The 15,805-nt window shown below is 48.6% G+C and overlaps 1 protein-coding gene across 3 annotated transcripts in view; it reads right to left on the minus strand.

Moving 5' to 3' along the window:
• Positions 1-6,213: 6,213 nt before the first annotated feature.
• TULP4 (TUB like protein 4) overlaps positions 6,214-15,805 on the minus strand; it is a 226,670-nt gene continuing 217,078 nt past the window's right edge. For all 3 annotated transcript variants that reach the window (XM_032651094.1, XM_032651095.1, XM_032651096.1), the window contains 3 exons: positions 14,632-14,775; positions 9,656-12,162; positions 6,214-7,971 (listed from right to left, as the gene is read on the minus strand). In XM_032651094.1, the coding sequence (XP_032506985.1) occupies positions 7,855-7,971; positions 9,656-12,162; positions 14,632-14,775 (2,768 nt within the window). In that variant the 3' untranslated portion in view covers positions 6,214-7,854. The remainder of the gene's footprint in view (positions 7,972-9,655; positions 12,163-14,631; positions 14,776-15,805) is intronic.

The following is a 15,805-nucleotide window of genomic DNA, read 5'->3' on the forward strand; positions in this document are numbered from 1 at the left end:
CTCTTGCAACAGGGACTGCACCACTACTGGGTCGATGCAACACTGTGACAGGAGGTTCATGGCGGGCCCTCAAGGTGACACCTAGGGAGGGAGGCAGGCAACACCGAATTAATCCACGTGAAAGGAGAAACCACAAGACCGTCTGAACAAGCTGGAGGCCCAACTGAAAAAACGTGCAGCGACCCCCGGTTCCCCGCGCACACAATGGGGAATGGGGTCAGGACTGGCCACTTCTTCCTACTTTGAAGAAGAGTGGAAGAGAACTCATGAGGTTCTCTCTGCACCCTGATGGCTGAAGATGGGGTAAATGACTAAGGTAACCGGCTTGACTAAGAGGAGGCAACTTGATCAGTAGCTTGAGATACTGCTATGCGGCCAGCCTTTAATATCCAAACTCCCCCCATTTTTTTGGTGGGGGGGGGGCAGAGGAGGGAAGGAGCACAGGCAGTGAAAATGCTGCATAATCCTGGGACTTAGAAAGTGCCTGGAACAGAGCAACAGCTAAATGGCACATGGGCTACCGGAATTTCGGATCCGCCAAAGGCACAGATATTTCACATGGCAAAGACAAAAATGCTATGCAAAGTGTGTGCACGCTGTCCTGAAGGTGACTGAGGTTTAAGAAATTCCTCAGGCTTATTTGTCCTTAAGATAAACTCAATTAAGTTCTCTGCTATAGTTTTATAATTTCCCATAGAGCTTTTACTTTGCCTCAACAGCAAGGTTTCAAGGAACAAGGCTTGAAACTGCACTGAAAGCTCCCATCCCTATGGAAGGGAAGCTTCAAGAGAGTGGCTTTAAGGTCACCTAAAGCACAGAGAACGCACTCCCTATAGAGGGAAGCGATGTGGAAAGCAGGAAACTAAGAAAAGGGAAAGCAGAAGGGATGAGGTATAACTATTTTCACACCTGACTCAGTTTCCTGCCGGGGTCCTGCTTCTGTGCTGGTGTGCCTGTTATCATTTGAAGCTATCGTTCTAACAGGAACTTCAAGCAGATTTAAGAAATGAGTCCATTCTTCACGTGGATGGTTTCACCTTCTTTAGTGGACTGAGCAACTCTTTCTAAGATATGCAAAGAAACAAATCCACACAGACCTGCTCCTCTGGGATGCCTGGGTGAGTTAACTGTTCTATCTTCTGACAAGAAAGAGCTGTCGACAGGGTGAGCTCACCTGCTGATGGGCGAGGGTGGCCCACCTACATTGCCTCTTTTCAAGGGAGATGACTAAGTGTAAGTGGCTCAGAGCTCATTACAGGCAAATCATTACGAAACACCAGAGTGAGAAGCTGGGAATAAACTAGGCCTATTCATTAATGTGGCCCAGAAATCTTCAATTCTATTTCAGGATCATTTTTTTTTGTCTGTGGAATCCAGGAATCATTTCAACCTCTCAATGCTTCAATTTTCTTCTGAAAGGAAAGGAAGGCAAAAGGTAACCACTTCACAGTGCAGGTTGGAGAGTTACCTGTGCATTCTTGAAAAACTGCAATGCAGTCTCCACGAGGCAGTCATTTCTCTTCTACAATGAGTTTTGGGGACCAGGATGTGAGAGCTAAATTGATTCCCTCTTCTCTTAACACTACCGGGAAAAGAATGCTGAACGCCAGAATAAACATAGAATGCATCCTTTTCAAAATAAGTCTGTAGAAGGAAAGGGATTTGCCAAGTTTTCTTACTTAAAAAATAAAACACTTCTGGAGACACCAACTCACACTGAACGGTCCCAAAGCTGACCTTGGGGCTGGGCTGGTGGAGAAGGTAACCCCACTCCTACACATGGTCCTTAGCACCAACCAACACAGCCTGGCTGTTAGGGTCTTGGTCCCTTAATTTTGGGGGGAGGGGCGGAGGGGGTTGTTCCTGATCAGGTTTCCCTGCTACCTGATTTAAGTGATGAAGATACAAGCGATATTAACTGGAAGTTCACAGACTTTCACAATAAAACGAGACACATTTAGATTCGCATACGAAATTGGGGTTAGCTTCATATGGTTATTACTATTTAAAGCAGATTTATAGTCCTATGATTACTTTAAAACTTAATGAATGATTAGAATTTGTTAGAGATGACAGTCGTTTTTGGTTCTCTTTCTCCCAAAGCCTGAGTGACTACGTGTCTATTTTTTATCCCTGAAAAAAGCAAATGGGTGGTTCTGTAAATGCACGTGGGAACTATGGTGTTTACAAATGCGCCTCCTATGACCCCCAGTCCCTGCCTCCCTCCCACGGTCAGAGGGAATTCTAGGGTGGAGCAAGGAGGTGCACTAAGACTCCTTAGTAATAACAACAGTTGACAGTTATATTAGCACTTGTAGTGGAATTGCTCAAAACCCGGTTTTATTAAGTTTGCTACAAATTTAAAAAGGTGTTGATGCATCTAGCACCTCAGATCTTGTAGGTGCTATGACAGAAACACCGTGAATCAGATCCTCTTTTTTTTGGATGGATCATCAACATTTATGTAATCAGAATACACTGAATGATATGGAACAAAGTTCAATGTTTCTACCACGACAGTGTTCACTGCAGCACTATTTACAACAGCCAGGACATGGAAGCAACCTAAACGTCCATCGCCAGATGAATGGATAAAGAAGATGTGGTACACACAGGGAGATCAGCTCGGTGCTTTGTGACCACCCAGAGGGGTGGCAATAGGGAGGGAGGGAGGGAGGGAGATGCAAGAGGCAGGGAACAAAAAAAAAAGATGTGGTACCTACATATAATGGAATATCACTCAGCCATAAAAAGGAACGAAATTGGGTCATTTGGAGAGACGTGGCTGGACCTAGAGACTGTCATGCAGTGTGAAGTAAGTCAGAAAGAGAAAAACAAATACCGTATATTAACGCATATATGTGGAATCTAAAAAAATGGCATAGATGATCTTAGCAGAAATAGAGACACAGATGGGTCCTCTTTGAAAAAGCAAGGAAAAATAAAACAAAAACAAACACAAACTCATACCAACTCACCAAGAAAACAGCACAACCTCTGACCTCGCAGAAAGACCAATGATGATAAAGATCTCAGGTGTCAAAGCAACCCCTGGCAGTAACCCAGGGATCGGAGAAGCAGCTGGAGGGTGGGTCATGCCAATGGAGAGCGGTGATTTCTTCTCAAAGGACTCAAGACCGCATCTGAATTCTGCACACAAGTAACTGGTTTGTTTTTGATCTGTAAAATTTTATTAAGCAATAGCTGACAACTCTTGCAACTTCAAATCATCAGGAAAAAAATAAGGAGATTAATCCATTTCAGTAATAAAGACAGAAAATACTTTGGACAAACCACGCCATTTTGAATGCAAACCATTAATGCCTTCTAGAATACCTCCTGCACAACCTAATAAACAAAATACGTAAGAAGAGAGGAAATAAGGGTGAGCTCATTAGAATGCAAATCAGAAATCTCAACAGATCTTGCTTGGAAAGTAAAACAAAGCAGGATGCTGAGTTAAAAAACGAACAAACCAACATGAGAGGGATCAGGCACACACAGCAGTGCGCCACTCCCAAGGCAGGGACAAGAACATGCTGGTGGTCTGGTTTGGTCTGGGACCTGTGCACCTGCATCGCACACTTACAGTTGGGGGGGCGGGAAGGAAAAAGAAAATGCCAGTAGTAATAAACTCAGAAATTATATCCAAATTTACAGTACCAAAATAATGCATTTATAAACAAATGCAAAAGCAATACCCCTTTGGTAAATAACACAGTGCCTTTTTCAGTCAAACGCATAACCCATGCTTTTCTACAACACGAAAGAAATTTTATCTACAATAAACGAGATCTTAGAACCCTCCCCCTCCCATTTAAAAGAACATATAAACAGAAAATATAGGTACAAGTAAAGTTACAAGAAAATTGCACAAAGAAATGAAAACCATAACCCTTCAGAGCTTCATCAGCCAGGGACAAGGAAATACACAAAAGGTGAAGAGTTTTGAGTTGTGTGCTATGACAAAATTCCAGGAACTCAAACAACATTTGGACACATTTTGTTTCAGCTAACTTTGCTCACAACCACTGACTTGGCCAAACGATAGATGGCCCACAAGGGGACACAACGGGTTCCTTCTCGAGAAAACCTTCTGAACGCAACGCTTGTGCAACACTGCACTGCACGGCACGCTCCAGAACTCGAGCCGGCCTAGGCATATACTCCTTCGTTCTTTTTTCAACTCACTCTTCAGGGCAAAGTGGTGACTTATTTTAGGGCTGTTCTCTGGGGTGTCCACCGAGTAGGGCACACTCATGGAGAGGCTTCTCTGTCTTCCCTGGAATCGGTGCTTTTGTATAATTTTACGAGAACAAACATGATTCCAAATGCATTCGTTTCTAGAGGTAAACCTTCCAAAGATATTATTTTAAATGCACTGGTTTACATTCAGTAGGTAGCTCATTAATACAGGGAAAAAAAAATTTCTCTACAAAGGGCAATGTCTTGAAACCTTCCTTCCACGTTTGTAAAATGCAATTGATGAAACTGTTACATTTTGGGCCCTCAAGCCATTCGAGCTGGTCGACAGGAGTTTAGAAAATTGTCCAGGCCATCCTTTCTTTTACAGACAGACAAACGCAGGCCCACGGTCACCCTCCAGTTTTGTGGCAGAGCTGGCTTGATCCCGGGGGTCTCCTGACTTTCGTCTATGATTACACGTCTTCGCATGCCCTCGTGGGGCACTCGATGAGGAAGCAACAGCCGTGGATGAAAACACTGCAAACCCTCTGACCTATCCTGCCACGAGAGCGCTGACATCTTCCTGCTTTCTTGGTACCGGTTTTTCTTAGGATATACATACATTCAAATGGGCATATGCTATACTCAAAGCTGCGCCTTTGGTCTGATGAGGTAAAACCAAATTTAAAACTGGTTCTCACGTCTGTTAACACACCGCTTCCCTCAAAAAGGCCTGGATTCTGTATGTGGTTGGCTATTTACTGCGCTAATGTTTTTAACTTTACAGATTCACTGAGGTATCTTAATATTCGTAAGTTGCTATTAACGGACGCTAAATATGTAGAATTCTGCTGCTTACAGTACTGACTTTGGTAGCATTTAATAAATTGAGACTGACCGAATGGAAGCAATTTTTAAAGTAAGTGAAAACGTCACCATTAAGTGAAAAGACACGCGTTGCCACGGCCGCAGACGCCTGTCTGACTGGACTGGGGACTATGTCTTCCTTCAGGCCAGGGCCGCAGAGCTGAGCGACCACGACCACCACTCATGCAGAGACCGCCGCTCATCCAGAGGCGGGTCCAAGGCGGAGGCCTTTGTCCCCAGGTGGGGAAAAGGTCCTTTGGGGAGTGAGCTAAGAATTCAGGAAGTTTAGGTAATTGTTTGTGACACACACTCACTTTCTCTTCACTCACGCATCTGGAGTCTTCATTCCAAGGATTTCCCTCTGTATTTTGCTCTTATTAAGAAAAGTTCTAAAATGTGGTCTTTACATCTCAAAAACCAGTCAGAACTTGAAGAACTGAAACTTACTACTATAATTCCTTTCTTGTGCTACTCTCATTCTCTTAAGTCTCATTTCATTTCACCTTTTATTTTCATTAAAAATAAAGTTTTCAACAGAAGGGGAAATAATATTTTAGGATACGTTATCTCAAAGAAATCTTCTCCTTTTATATAATTGATACCACAAAATAAAAAAAAAAAGAATTGCTTTTAAAGGATCAATAGGAATTTTTCCCAATCAGAAAAAGTTACAAATTGTCCAGTAAAAAAAACCTTCTATCACATCCTTTTTATTTCTTGCAGCAAAATATACTGCCACCAAGTAAGTCATTACATACTATTTTTCTAAATAAATAATAAAGTGGGCATAACTCACCAGAACATAGTAACAAAATAATTCCTACGAACACTATGAAAGCAAGATAAATAATTAACTTTTGGACACTAAAACAGGGGAACTGCATTTAAATTATTTAGAAGTAGGCTATAACCATTATTGCACAGCTGATAATAAGCACTGAAACATCGTGTTAAGCTACAGAAACTCATATAAAAGAATCATATAATTCTGAATACATTGCTAAATTCTTTCTGGAAATATTTACCCACCAAAGAATCTGGTTCAATATTTTAAAATATAAAGTGGGACGCTCTGGTATTAGCTGGGAGATGTCCTTCACCATCTTTGAAACCTCACCTGTGTTTCTTCTGGGTCTGAAGAAAATGGTAAGTGATGTCATCTTGCACTGGGCCTGTTTCTTTTCTAATTTTTAAACTAAAACAGAAGATTGAAAACAAATTTTTTTGGGAAAATAACGTTTCTGCAGTATCTTCCACCTGTTTGTTTTCAAACAAAATCCAAATTTAGGACCCTAAACTGGTAGACAGTTCTTGTGTTCCTGCCCTAAAGAGCATCACAGATATCAGTAACTGAAAACTATGAACTGGGTCTTATTATCAGGGCTGAGTATTGCCCTCCGTGGAGGGGGAGGTGGGAAAAGAGAACCTCTGGATTTGTTGTTGTTGTTGCTGAAATTAACAAAGAATAGTCAACCAACTACATTAAGTACTGTAACTTTAACCACATCCTCCCAGTGGTTTATCTCCTCAGTAAACAGTCTGTAAGTTAATAAACAACTTTTTTTTTTCTAGAAAAGCTTGTGGGGCTCTTGTCAAGAGTTGATCATAACTCTTATCTTTTCATACCCTGGCAAATGCCTAACATTTCTTTTGCTGCATTTCTAATCTGTTGGAAAACATCTCTAACCAACTGAATTTTAATACAGCCCAAAAGAGGAAAGGAGTGCTTTCAAATCAGTGTTGTCAGCATTTTTAGAAAGAGCAAGTGTATAGAACAGTGTTACCTAATGGGGAAGACACCGCCTCCGGCACGGTTCCCAGGTTCAACAATGCGAGGGGAGAGGGAGTGAAGCCCACTTCTCAGCAGCGGGTCTCTTAAGGAGCCACCACCGCAGCCCAGAAAATCGCTGTCCCACACCACACTACTCGGGGATCTTTCTCCCGAAGTCAATCAGACTGAATGATCGCTGACCCAACGGAATTCTGACGTATTAGGAAACTAACGGAGGCTTCAGTGTAAACCTCCTCTGAAGAGGAGCGTGGCCCTCGTACTGCTTCAAGTCACACGACGTGAGCCACCTGCGTGAACATCTGCAGGAGATCCTTCCTCGCCCGTCATCCTTTCCCCTACGAGCTCACGAGCAAATCGTATTTATACCTGGTAATAGCACCCCCATAAAACGCCTACTTTTCTTAGTCAAACACAGTGCATTTGCCAAAATACCCCTCATTAATCAAGTCACCTCTGGGGGAATAACATAATATGCGTGAATTAAATGTTGTCCCCCCAAGAGAACCTGTACCTTCAGGATTTTTTGGTTGTGTTTTTCTTAACAAGTTTTTTATATTTACACTAGTAGTGATGTTGGAGGAATAATAAAAGCTAGATGTTGTGGAGAATGAAAACAATGCACACTCCTTGTCTAGAAGAACAGCAGGTGAGAAGGCAGTCTAACCTTCCCTCTGAAGGGCCCTTTGTCCCGTCACCGACATAAGCAAACCCAGTAGGACATTCCCACGGTGACCACGCCTCCTAACCACCACCAGATAGGTGCCTTGCACCCTTGGCTTGCAAACACCGCTCTCCCGTATTTTACTTTTGTTTAAAAAAATAAGAGAAGAAAAAAAAAATAAAGGATAATAAAAACCCAAACAAACAACAACGAAAGGTCAGTGCCCTCCCCTGGGCCTGACACGACGTTTCCAGTTTTGCCCTTGTCTTCTGGTCCCCAGGGCACCAGGCCGTGCAGGCTCCTCCAGCGTCTGCGATCAGACTGCTTTCTCCTCCCCACACCAGTCTCTTCATTTGAGGCGCTGGGTCACGTTGGCCAGGGCAACTGCAAAGGCCTGCACAGCGGAGAAGGGGTACTGGAAGTCCAGGATGTACGCGTTGCCGTCAATCCTTCCAAACTGCATCACCTGGGGTGAGGGTGGGGCGGGGAAGCAAAGACGTTAAAGGAAAACCTCCTTGTGGCTCCTGATAGAAGCAGACAGCGCGGCCTGTGAGATATTTCTGCCAACAAAAGCGACTCTGAAAAGCTTCTCAATCTAACTATGAGTTTGTCGGAAATAAACAGATGGAAGAACATGTTAAATCGTGCAGTGGGGAGGCCACAAGCAAAACTCAGAGCATGGAAAGCTCCGCGGGTCAAAGGAAGTGGTTTCTCCACCAAGGAAACAGAAGGAGAAAGAAAACGTAGAGAAAAAAATCTACAGGCTAAAAGAGGCTTAAGAGAACCACCACCTGTGATCTGTCAGATGTCACGCTGCTCAGAGAGGGACCAAGCAGAGCACACGTGGTCCCCCTTGCACTCCACCTCCTGCACCTGCTTTCCTGTCACCCCACTGCTTACTGTGACCACACTGTATCATGTTATTATATGATGTTACATGTATTTGTTTATGGTCTTTCTTCCATTTTTGTAAACTCCAGGAGGACAGAGATCTCCCTCCCTCTGTTTTCCTCAGTGCTCTAAATTTCAGCACTCAGAACTGGGGTTCCCAAACTCTCTGTAAAGGGCTGATGATAAAATATTTTAGACTTTGTAGGTCATATGGACTTTGCCGCAGCTACTCAACCTCTGCTGCAGGGCAAAAGCAGCGCAGACAGTACTGAAATAATGGGCGAGGCTGTGTTCCAGTAAAACTTTGTTTATATAACGAGGCTGCAGGCTGGATGGGCCTGTAGGCCGTAATTTCCCAACTCCTGGCCAAGAGGATTGCCAGGCATATAGCAAGCGCTCAATCATCATTTCTTGAGCGAATTAATGACGATGAGATTTAAATATGAGTGGTGAAGGGAATTTCCGGGATGGTGGAGAAGGGCAGTCCCAGAACGACAGCTATGCAGTGGGACCACAGCAACAATTCCAGGTTGGCGCAGGAAGAACTGACAAACTACGCAAAGCGCTCAAGTGCACCAAGAAAGAGAACTGGGGAAGGACTTAATAACAGAAACACAGAAACACAAGCAAATGAACACTGGGTAATTATTACGTCTCGAGTAAAAAGCCTACACGATAAAAAAGGAACTGTAATGAAACCCTAATACATGGCTCAGAAATGAACCATATTCAGTGGCACAACGAGGGGACCAATGACTACTGATTTACCTGCGAAAAGGGGGAAGGGAAAGTTCACATGTTGGGGGGCGTTGGGGTGAAGAAAATGAACCCCTATGGTGCTCAGGAAGAAGTCATTACATGCCGCCCCAAACTAAAAAATCAAGAGATAGAAGTAGGAATGTGTTCTTCGCAAGTACGGTGGCAAACACCAGAAGCAGCACACAGACTTAGTTGTTAGAGCTGGCCTCTGGAGAGCAGCTGTGGGCAGTGGGCAGGTGCCTGCTATTTTCCTCATGGGTCTCACAGAACCATCTGACTTCAAAAAATCAGGAAATGCGTTACTTTGGGGAGAAATAAAGAAAAGATAGCAATAGGCACACTGAAAATTACAAGCCCGACCGGCCCCAGCTAAGAGTCATCAGCCGTTTCCCACATTTCCCATCTGGCCTTCGTAAAAATGCTCCCGATGGCCAAAGTCCAGAGACCTGTCAGGACCAGAAAGTGGCACTCTGGCCACACCCCAGCACATGGCTTCTTACCTGCCGCCCCTCCAGCTCGATCTGGAAGTTCTTTGCCGACTCCTGGGTCACCCGCCCCCCGAAGTCCAGCTGGTACACCTGGGTGGCCTCGTTCCAGAGAGGCTGCTTGTTGGCCATGACGTACACGAAGCCCTGGCTGCCCAGCCGCCCGTCCTCTTTCTCGCTGGCTTTCCTGCACTTGAACTCCTCCAGCTCGCTGGCCGCCCTCAGGCTCCTCTTGCTCTTCCAGCCCTTCTTGCTGCCCTGGCTCTGGTTCATCAGCTCGTCCCCGCTGACGAACAGCTCCGGCTCGCTCTCCGAACTGTCCTGGAACTCATTTGTCTTATTCAACTTCTTCGACTTTAGCTGGTCTTTCTGACTCTTCACTTTCTTCTTCTCTCTCCCCAGGCGGGGGCTGGAGATCAGGGAATTAAAATCACTCAAAGTCCGAGCCTCCTTCTTCACTTTGCCTTCAGTGATGGCCTGAACATTTCCCTCCTCGGCCCGGCTGTCCAGCCGCTTCCGGTTCTTCTTTCCGAATTTCTCCGTCCGCTGGGGCACTGGGCTCTCCGTCAGGGAGAGGACTTCCTGGAAGTTGTCTGCTGTCTCTACCATCACCTCTGTACCCAGGTGGGTTTGAAGGTCCGTGGGCGGCGGGGACACGAGGGGCTTCTCCACCACCAAGTGCGCCTTGGGGGGAAGAGCGCCCTGGGGGTTCTGCACGGGCGGGCACGCGCTGTAGGAATTCCAAGGGTGCAAGGCGATGGGTGGCAGTTGTAAACTCGAGCAGGCGCTGCTTCCCGGATACATGGGGGGCAGGGGGCAGTAGGAGAGGCTGGGCGGGTAGGCCGTTTGAAGAACCACCGCGGACTCCTGTTGCGCAAACTGTGCTGGGGCCAGAGCGTCTTTCGGGGAGCAGGGAGCCTGCACCCCCGTCAAAGCGGAGGTGTTATAGCCTCCCGGATAGGGCACTCCCATGCCATAGCCTGTCTGGAAAGTGGCAGTAGGGCTGGCGGGAGGCTTGGGGGAGACGAAGGGCACTCGGGACACATCCAGGTGCTGGCTCTGACCTACCATCAGAGGGGACAGCTTCAGGGGGTTGGGCACCGCGGTCTGTGCTGTCCTTTCCTGAGGAACCCAAACATCCTCCCCCAGCACGGGATCCCACTGGTAGGGGGGCGGCCGCTTCACGGCCACAGCGGCTTCGCTCAGCTGGGGGTGCCTCAGCGGCTTCTCGGCCTGACAGTGCTGGGCCAGCGCCTCGTCCTCTGTGAAGGCCGAGTTGACGTAGTCAGCGCGCTCGCGGGCGCCGTCGCCCGCGCTCAGGAGGCTGTAGGACGACTGGGAAGTCAGCGGGGAGGTGCCGGCCGCGTGCGCCAGGCCGGCGCCCGGCTGCGACCCCGCGCCCGGCTCCGGCCTCCCCGCCGTGCCCGCGCCGCTGCACTGGCTGCAGGTGTACAGGGCGGGCGGGGGCCGCGCCGGGAACTGCGCCGCGCCCTTGGGCCTGGGCGGGTGCGGCGGCGGCCGCGGGGGCTCGGCCAGCGGCGCCGCCTTGAGCGCCGCCTCGCGGTTGTTCCTGCGCAGCGTGGCGTGGATGAGGCCGCCGTCGGGTCTCTGCCCCGCGCCGCGGCCGGGGGCGCCCAGCGGGCCGAGGTCCGGGTAGGGGGGCGGGTCCCCCGGGGGGATGGAGTAGCGCGGGACCGTCAGGCGGTTCAGGGTGGCGCTGGTGCAGGGCTGCGAGACCTTCTTCTCGGTGGCGGTGAGCCTCAGCGTGGCCGAGCTGCCCGGGCCCGGGAGCGCGTAGGTGTTCTGGGAGCAGAGCATGCGTGTCCGGGGCCGGCACACCTCCTCCACGTTGCCGCTGCTATCGAAGGTGGTGATCCTCTCGTAGCCCAGGGGCGGCTGGTAGTGCGCCGCCGTGGGGTAGGGCGAGAAGTCGCCCTTCCTCAAGCACGTGTCCAGCGGGGGCGGCGGGGGCGGCGGGGGCGGCGGCGGCGCCGCGGTGGTGGGGGCCGCGGGGATGGTTCCCGGGTAGGGGGGTGGGGGGTTCATCTTGGCCACCTGGACCTCCTGGGGGGCGCTGAACACCACCGCGTCCCCCTCGGTAGCCAACTGTGGCACCGGCCGCAGGGCCTTGGCTGGCTTCTGCAGGTGCTCGTGGTCTCGGTCCCCGTGGTCCAGCACGGACAGCTGGATGGCCCCCTGTGCTGGCGGCGGCAGGGACAGCTGAGGGGGGTTGGGGATGACGCGGCTCATCTCCACGCCCCCGAAGATCACCTGGCCAGGGCTGGAGTAGCGGCTGGCCACTGGGTACTGGGCGGCGCTGTCGCTTGCGTGCTCGGCTGCGCCCACGGCTGTGGTCTGATTGGTCAGGACGTCCAGCTGCACATTCTGGTTGGCCAGCAGGGACTGCACCAGCCCGATGCTCTGCGTGGGGGACATCGCTTGAGCCGAGCTGTGGATGGGGGCGATGGGGATGTTCACGGTGCAAGGTGGGTTGTTCTCGGGCACACCAGATGCTCCTGTCACTGAAAGGAAATTAGAAAGATGAACTGCTTACAAACAAAACACTGCCATGAAACTGGGTCAGAATAAGGAACACACCTCTACTCATCCAGTCCTTCTGCATACAGAATGCAGTCGCTACAGAGGAAGGTGTGTTTGCTTAGGGAAAGCTGGACAGTTCACACAAGTTACACAACACTTCCCTAAATGTTTCTAGGAGGACACACAGGTAATCCCAGTGGGTTCTTCAGGGCAGCCTGCAGTCGTCCGTAAGCTAAGGGCACTGCCAGAGCTTTTCAATAAATACCTCTGAACCTTCTGAATTTGGTACCATGTACCTGAATGGCACCATGGCAAACGATTAAGTGTTTAAAAGACGCTTTTAACTTGTGATATTCATAAAACGGCCCCCTCTTTTGTGCAAGAAGAGGGCCCTGGTACAGTATGAAACTCCACTGAGGACTCAGTGCCTAGGCTTCTTTAGAGTGGATTCATCCAGGGTCACGGACTGGTTAGTGTGGGAAGTGTCATGCAGCAGGTGTGTGTCTGAGATTTGTACAGCAATTAAGTTTCTGTCAATAGAACCATGGGAAATGCAGTAGAGAAACCAATGAAAAGACTCCTCTAGCAAATCTGCATGAGGGGAAGGGTCATTTCCTAATTTAGCTGCTTTTTAGCATTTCAAATGGTATATAAGGTGAGCCCCACTGAATAACCCCTGTAAATATATCCTATTTGTTCACAGTGGGGATTTAATAAAGTGTATATTTGAGCATTGATCTGCAGACCACGTGCATGTGCTCAGAGCCACTGTCTGAACTGCCCTGTCTGAAGTGCTCACCGAGCACGGCAAGCTGGCTCATGTGGGCCTCTAAGTGCTGTGTGGCAACCAGTACCCGAGCAGGAAATAGAATTTAACAGGCTAATTGCAGAGGCTGGCTGACCGTTCACCAGAACTTCAGAACGAAACCAGCTGGTTCATGAAAAGCTAAGCCCACCCTCAGCGCCTGTAACAGACTCTCCCCTTCCGGGGGGTCCTCTTGTGAGAGGTAACTATCTCCTGGCTGCACCAATCTGGGCCCTGTCCCAAGTTTTCTACTATTCCTGTTCAGCTTCCTCTTCCAGATGTTCTCTCCTTGGTACAGAATACTGACGACAGGTGTCTTCCCCACTGAACGAGACGAGAGTCTCTGTCGCGTCACGAAGCACCGAGTTTAAACTCTGAGACCAAACGTTCCCTCCTCCACAGGGAACCACAGATGATTACAACAGCTGAGCGTTAGAGAGAGCTCTGTCAGTCACGTTCTGGGAGAATGGAAGGCGATAAGGAGAAAGTGTAAAAGATACTCCCAGATCCAAGGCTGTGAACTAGCAGGGCACAGGCTACACGCTCAAGGGTGTGCAGCCTCACCAAACCGCAGGCTAACACGGTTGCAAGACCTTGCCCATCAGGGCCGCGTGAGTCCAGAACATCTGCTCCACCCATGAGGAGAGGTAAACCGTCAGAGGACCAAAGGCGGCTACTGTCAGAAAGCACAGTCATTTTACAGGTAAAAACCTGGGCTGAGAGAAGGCAGACAACTCCCTCACGTTCAGAGCCTGAGCTGGGATCAGTGTCTAGCCCATCCCATGGCAAGACTAGAGCCCTTCTGTTTGAGAATGACCAGGTACAGGAAAAGTCAGTGGCCCATGCAGGGTTCCTCTGGCTCAGAAACCAGAAACTTTCAGAACCTTGCTTGGTTGTAAGTAGAGGAATCTCTGTGTTTATAAAACTGTTGCAGGTGGACTTTTTTTGAGAATAGTCACAGACAATAATTGGGAGACTAATTAGAATTCATTCTAGTCTGTTAATCAAAATAGGACCCCCTGACTAGAAAGCACTTAAATGAACCTAAGATGCTATAGATATTTCAAAGTCTGTAAACTGGGATTTTAAAACCTTGTACCAGATTTTACTTTTAACTCACACCAGGCTTCTGTTCTATGCATGGAGACCTGCACTGCACTTAAGAGAGAGACGTTGAAATGCACAGGTTTTCCGCCCGGGAGACGGGGCATGTTTGAGAAACTGGGCTTCGTGGGCTTAGGGTCATCTGCCTGACGTCATTCTCTAAGCAGGGACAGAGAGGACGAGGGCTGGCCTAGGGTCCGTGAGACAGGGTTTCGTTTCTGATGTCTGATTGGTCCCGTTAACTTCTCTTTATGCAGGCACGTGACTAGGAGGATCACCCTGAGGGTGAGACGCGGTGGCAGCAGCGCTCACAGCCACCTCCACCTCCATCGTCCTTACTCTGGCAACTCCCCTCCTCCCCAAACTAGTGACAGTATGTGACCTTTCTGCCGTGACACCTCACATGCCTTCCAACCTTACTGAGGCAGCAGGCACAGGCTGACGTGCTGTAATCCTCAACTACTACCACTCTGTCCCCCAACACGACCCACTAAGAGAGGGTGTGGGCTCGTGACAAACCAGCTGACATGCGTGAACACACCTGGTAAATCATCTTCATCTTCACTGAACACATTTGGGTTGAAGACAGGTAAATTAACAAAGTCCATGGAAATCTTCCGAACCTCCGGGAGATAGATGGTCATCTGCCGCGGCTGGAGATGCAGGAGGCTGGTTTTATAGATTACTGGTGGGGAGGAGGAGGAAAGCACGGTCAACAGAGACACGCAGAGGGCAGCCAGGGTGCCAGCAGAGTCCCTCACGGGGAGAGAAATGGGGCTGCGGTGTCCCTGCCCTCAGAAGACAGATCTGTGCGGGCGGGCTGAGAGCCTGAGGGCAGCTGCGCATCTCCCCCTGGCGCTCGACCCGCCACCCCGGACACAGTGCAGATCCAGTGACAACAAATTCTCGGTCTAGCCCGCCCACTCTGCCAGTGGTTTGTCTACAGAACCACACATTTTAAATGTTAAAAACTTACACTCTTTTTTGGAATGAGCTGGGAATGATAAATATATATATATTTTAAAATCTCATTTGCAATCAGAAGGATAATTTAGTGAAAATAGTTGTGATAACCAGAGCGCCGAGCTCAGGGGACTCTCGGGCAATCAAGGAGCTGTTTGAAGGCAACTATGACAGAAGGGGTGACGTGACTCAGGTAGGAATGAAATGCCGCTTTTATTCAGGACTGAATTCTTATCTGACTGACTTTCTGTTTCAATTTCATGATCAGGATAGACACGGGGAACTGCCACGTGCTTCTTTAAATGCTGAGGTTTACTTTGATTAATGGGGACATTTAAGAGAAGGCCTAGATTGCAACTCAAATATTTAGAGACGAAATAAGCTGGAAAAAGTAACGCATCTGAATTTAAGTTTCACGGTAGATTAGAATCAGGATGAAGCTGCCCCGTCAGCTTTCCCTTTACACTCTTTCCTGTGACATATGTAGAGTTGCTTTAGTTATTACTATTTTAAGTTTTGTGTTACGATAAGCCACACCCTATCTCCACAGCTCTCACCTCCAACAGCCTGGTGGCTGGCTGGCCAGCAGCCCCAGGACGCAGTAGACTTCCCTTTCTGAAGGACCTCTGTAAGGTGCGTGCTTGGACTGGCGTGGGCTAAGATGATTTTTCCAACCCAGCAGTCCTTACAGGTCTTTTTCATCTCCCTTGCCCACGGAAGAGAATATGCATTTCGGCCTAAAAACTCTGGAT

This window comes from Phocoena sinus, chromosome 12, assembly GCF_008692025.1.
Source record: "Phocoena sinus isolate mPhoSin1 chromosome 12, mPhoSin1.pri, whole genome shotgun sequence".
In the NCBI taxonomy this organism is placed as follows: domain Eukaryota; kingdom Metazoa; phylum Chordata; class Mammalia; order Artiodactyla; family Phocoenidae; genus Phocoena; species Phocoena sinus.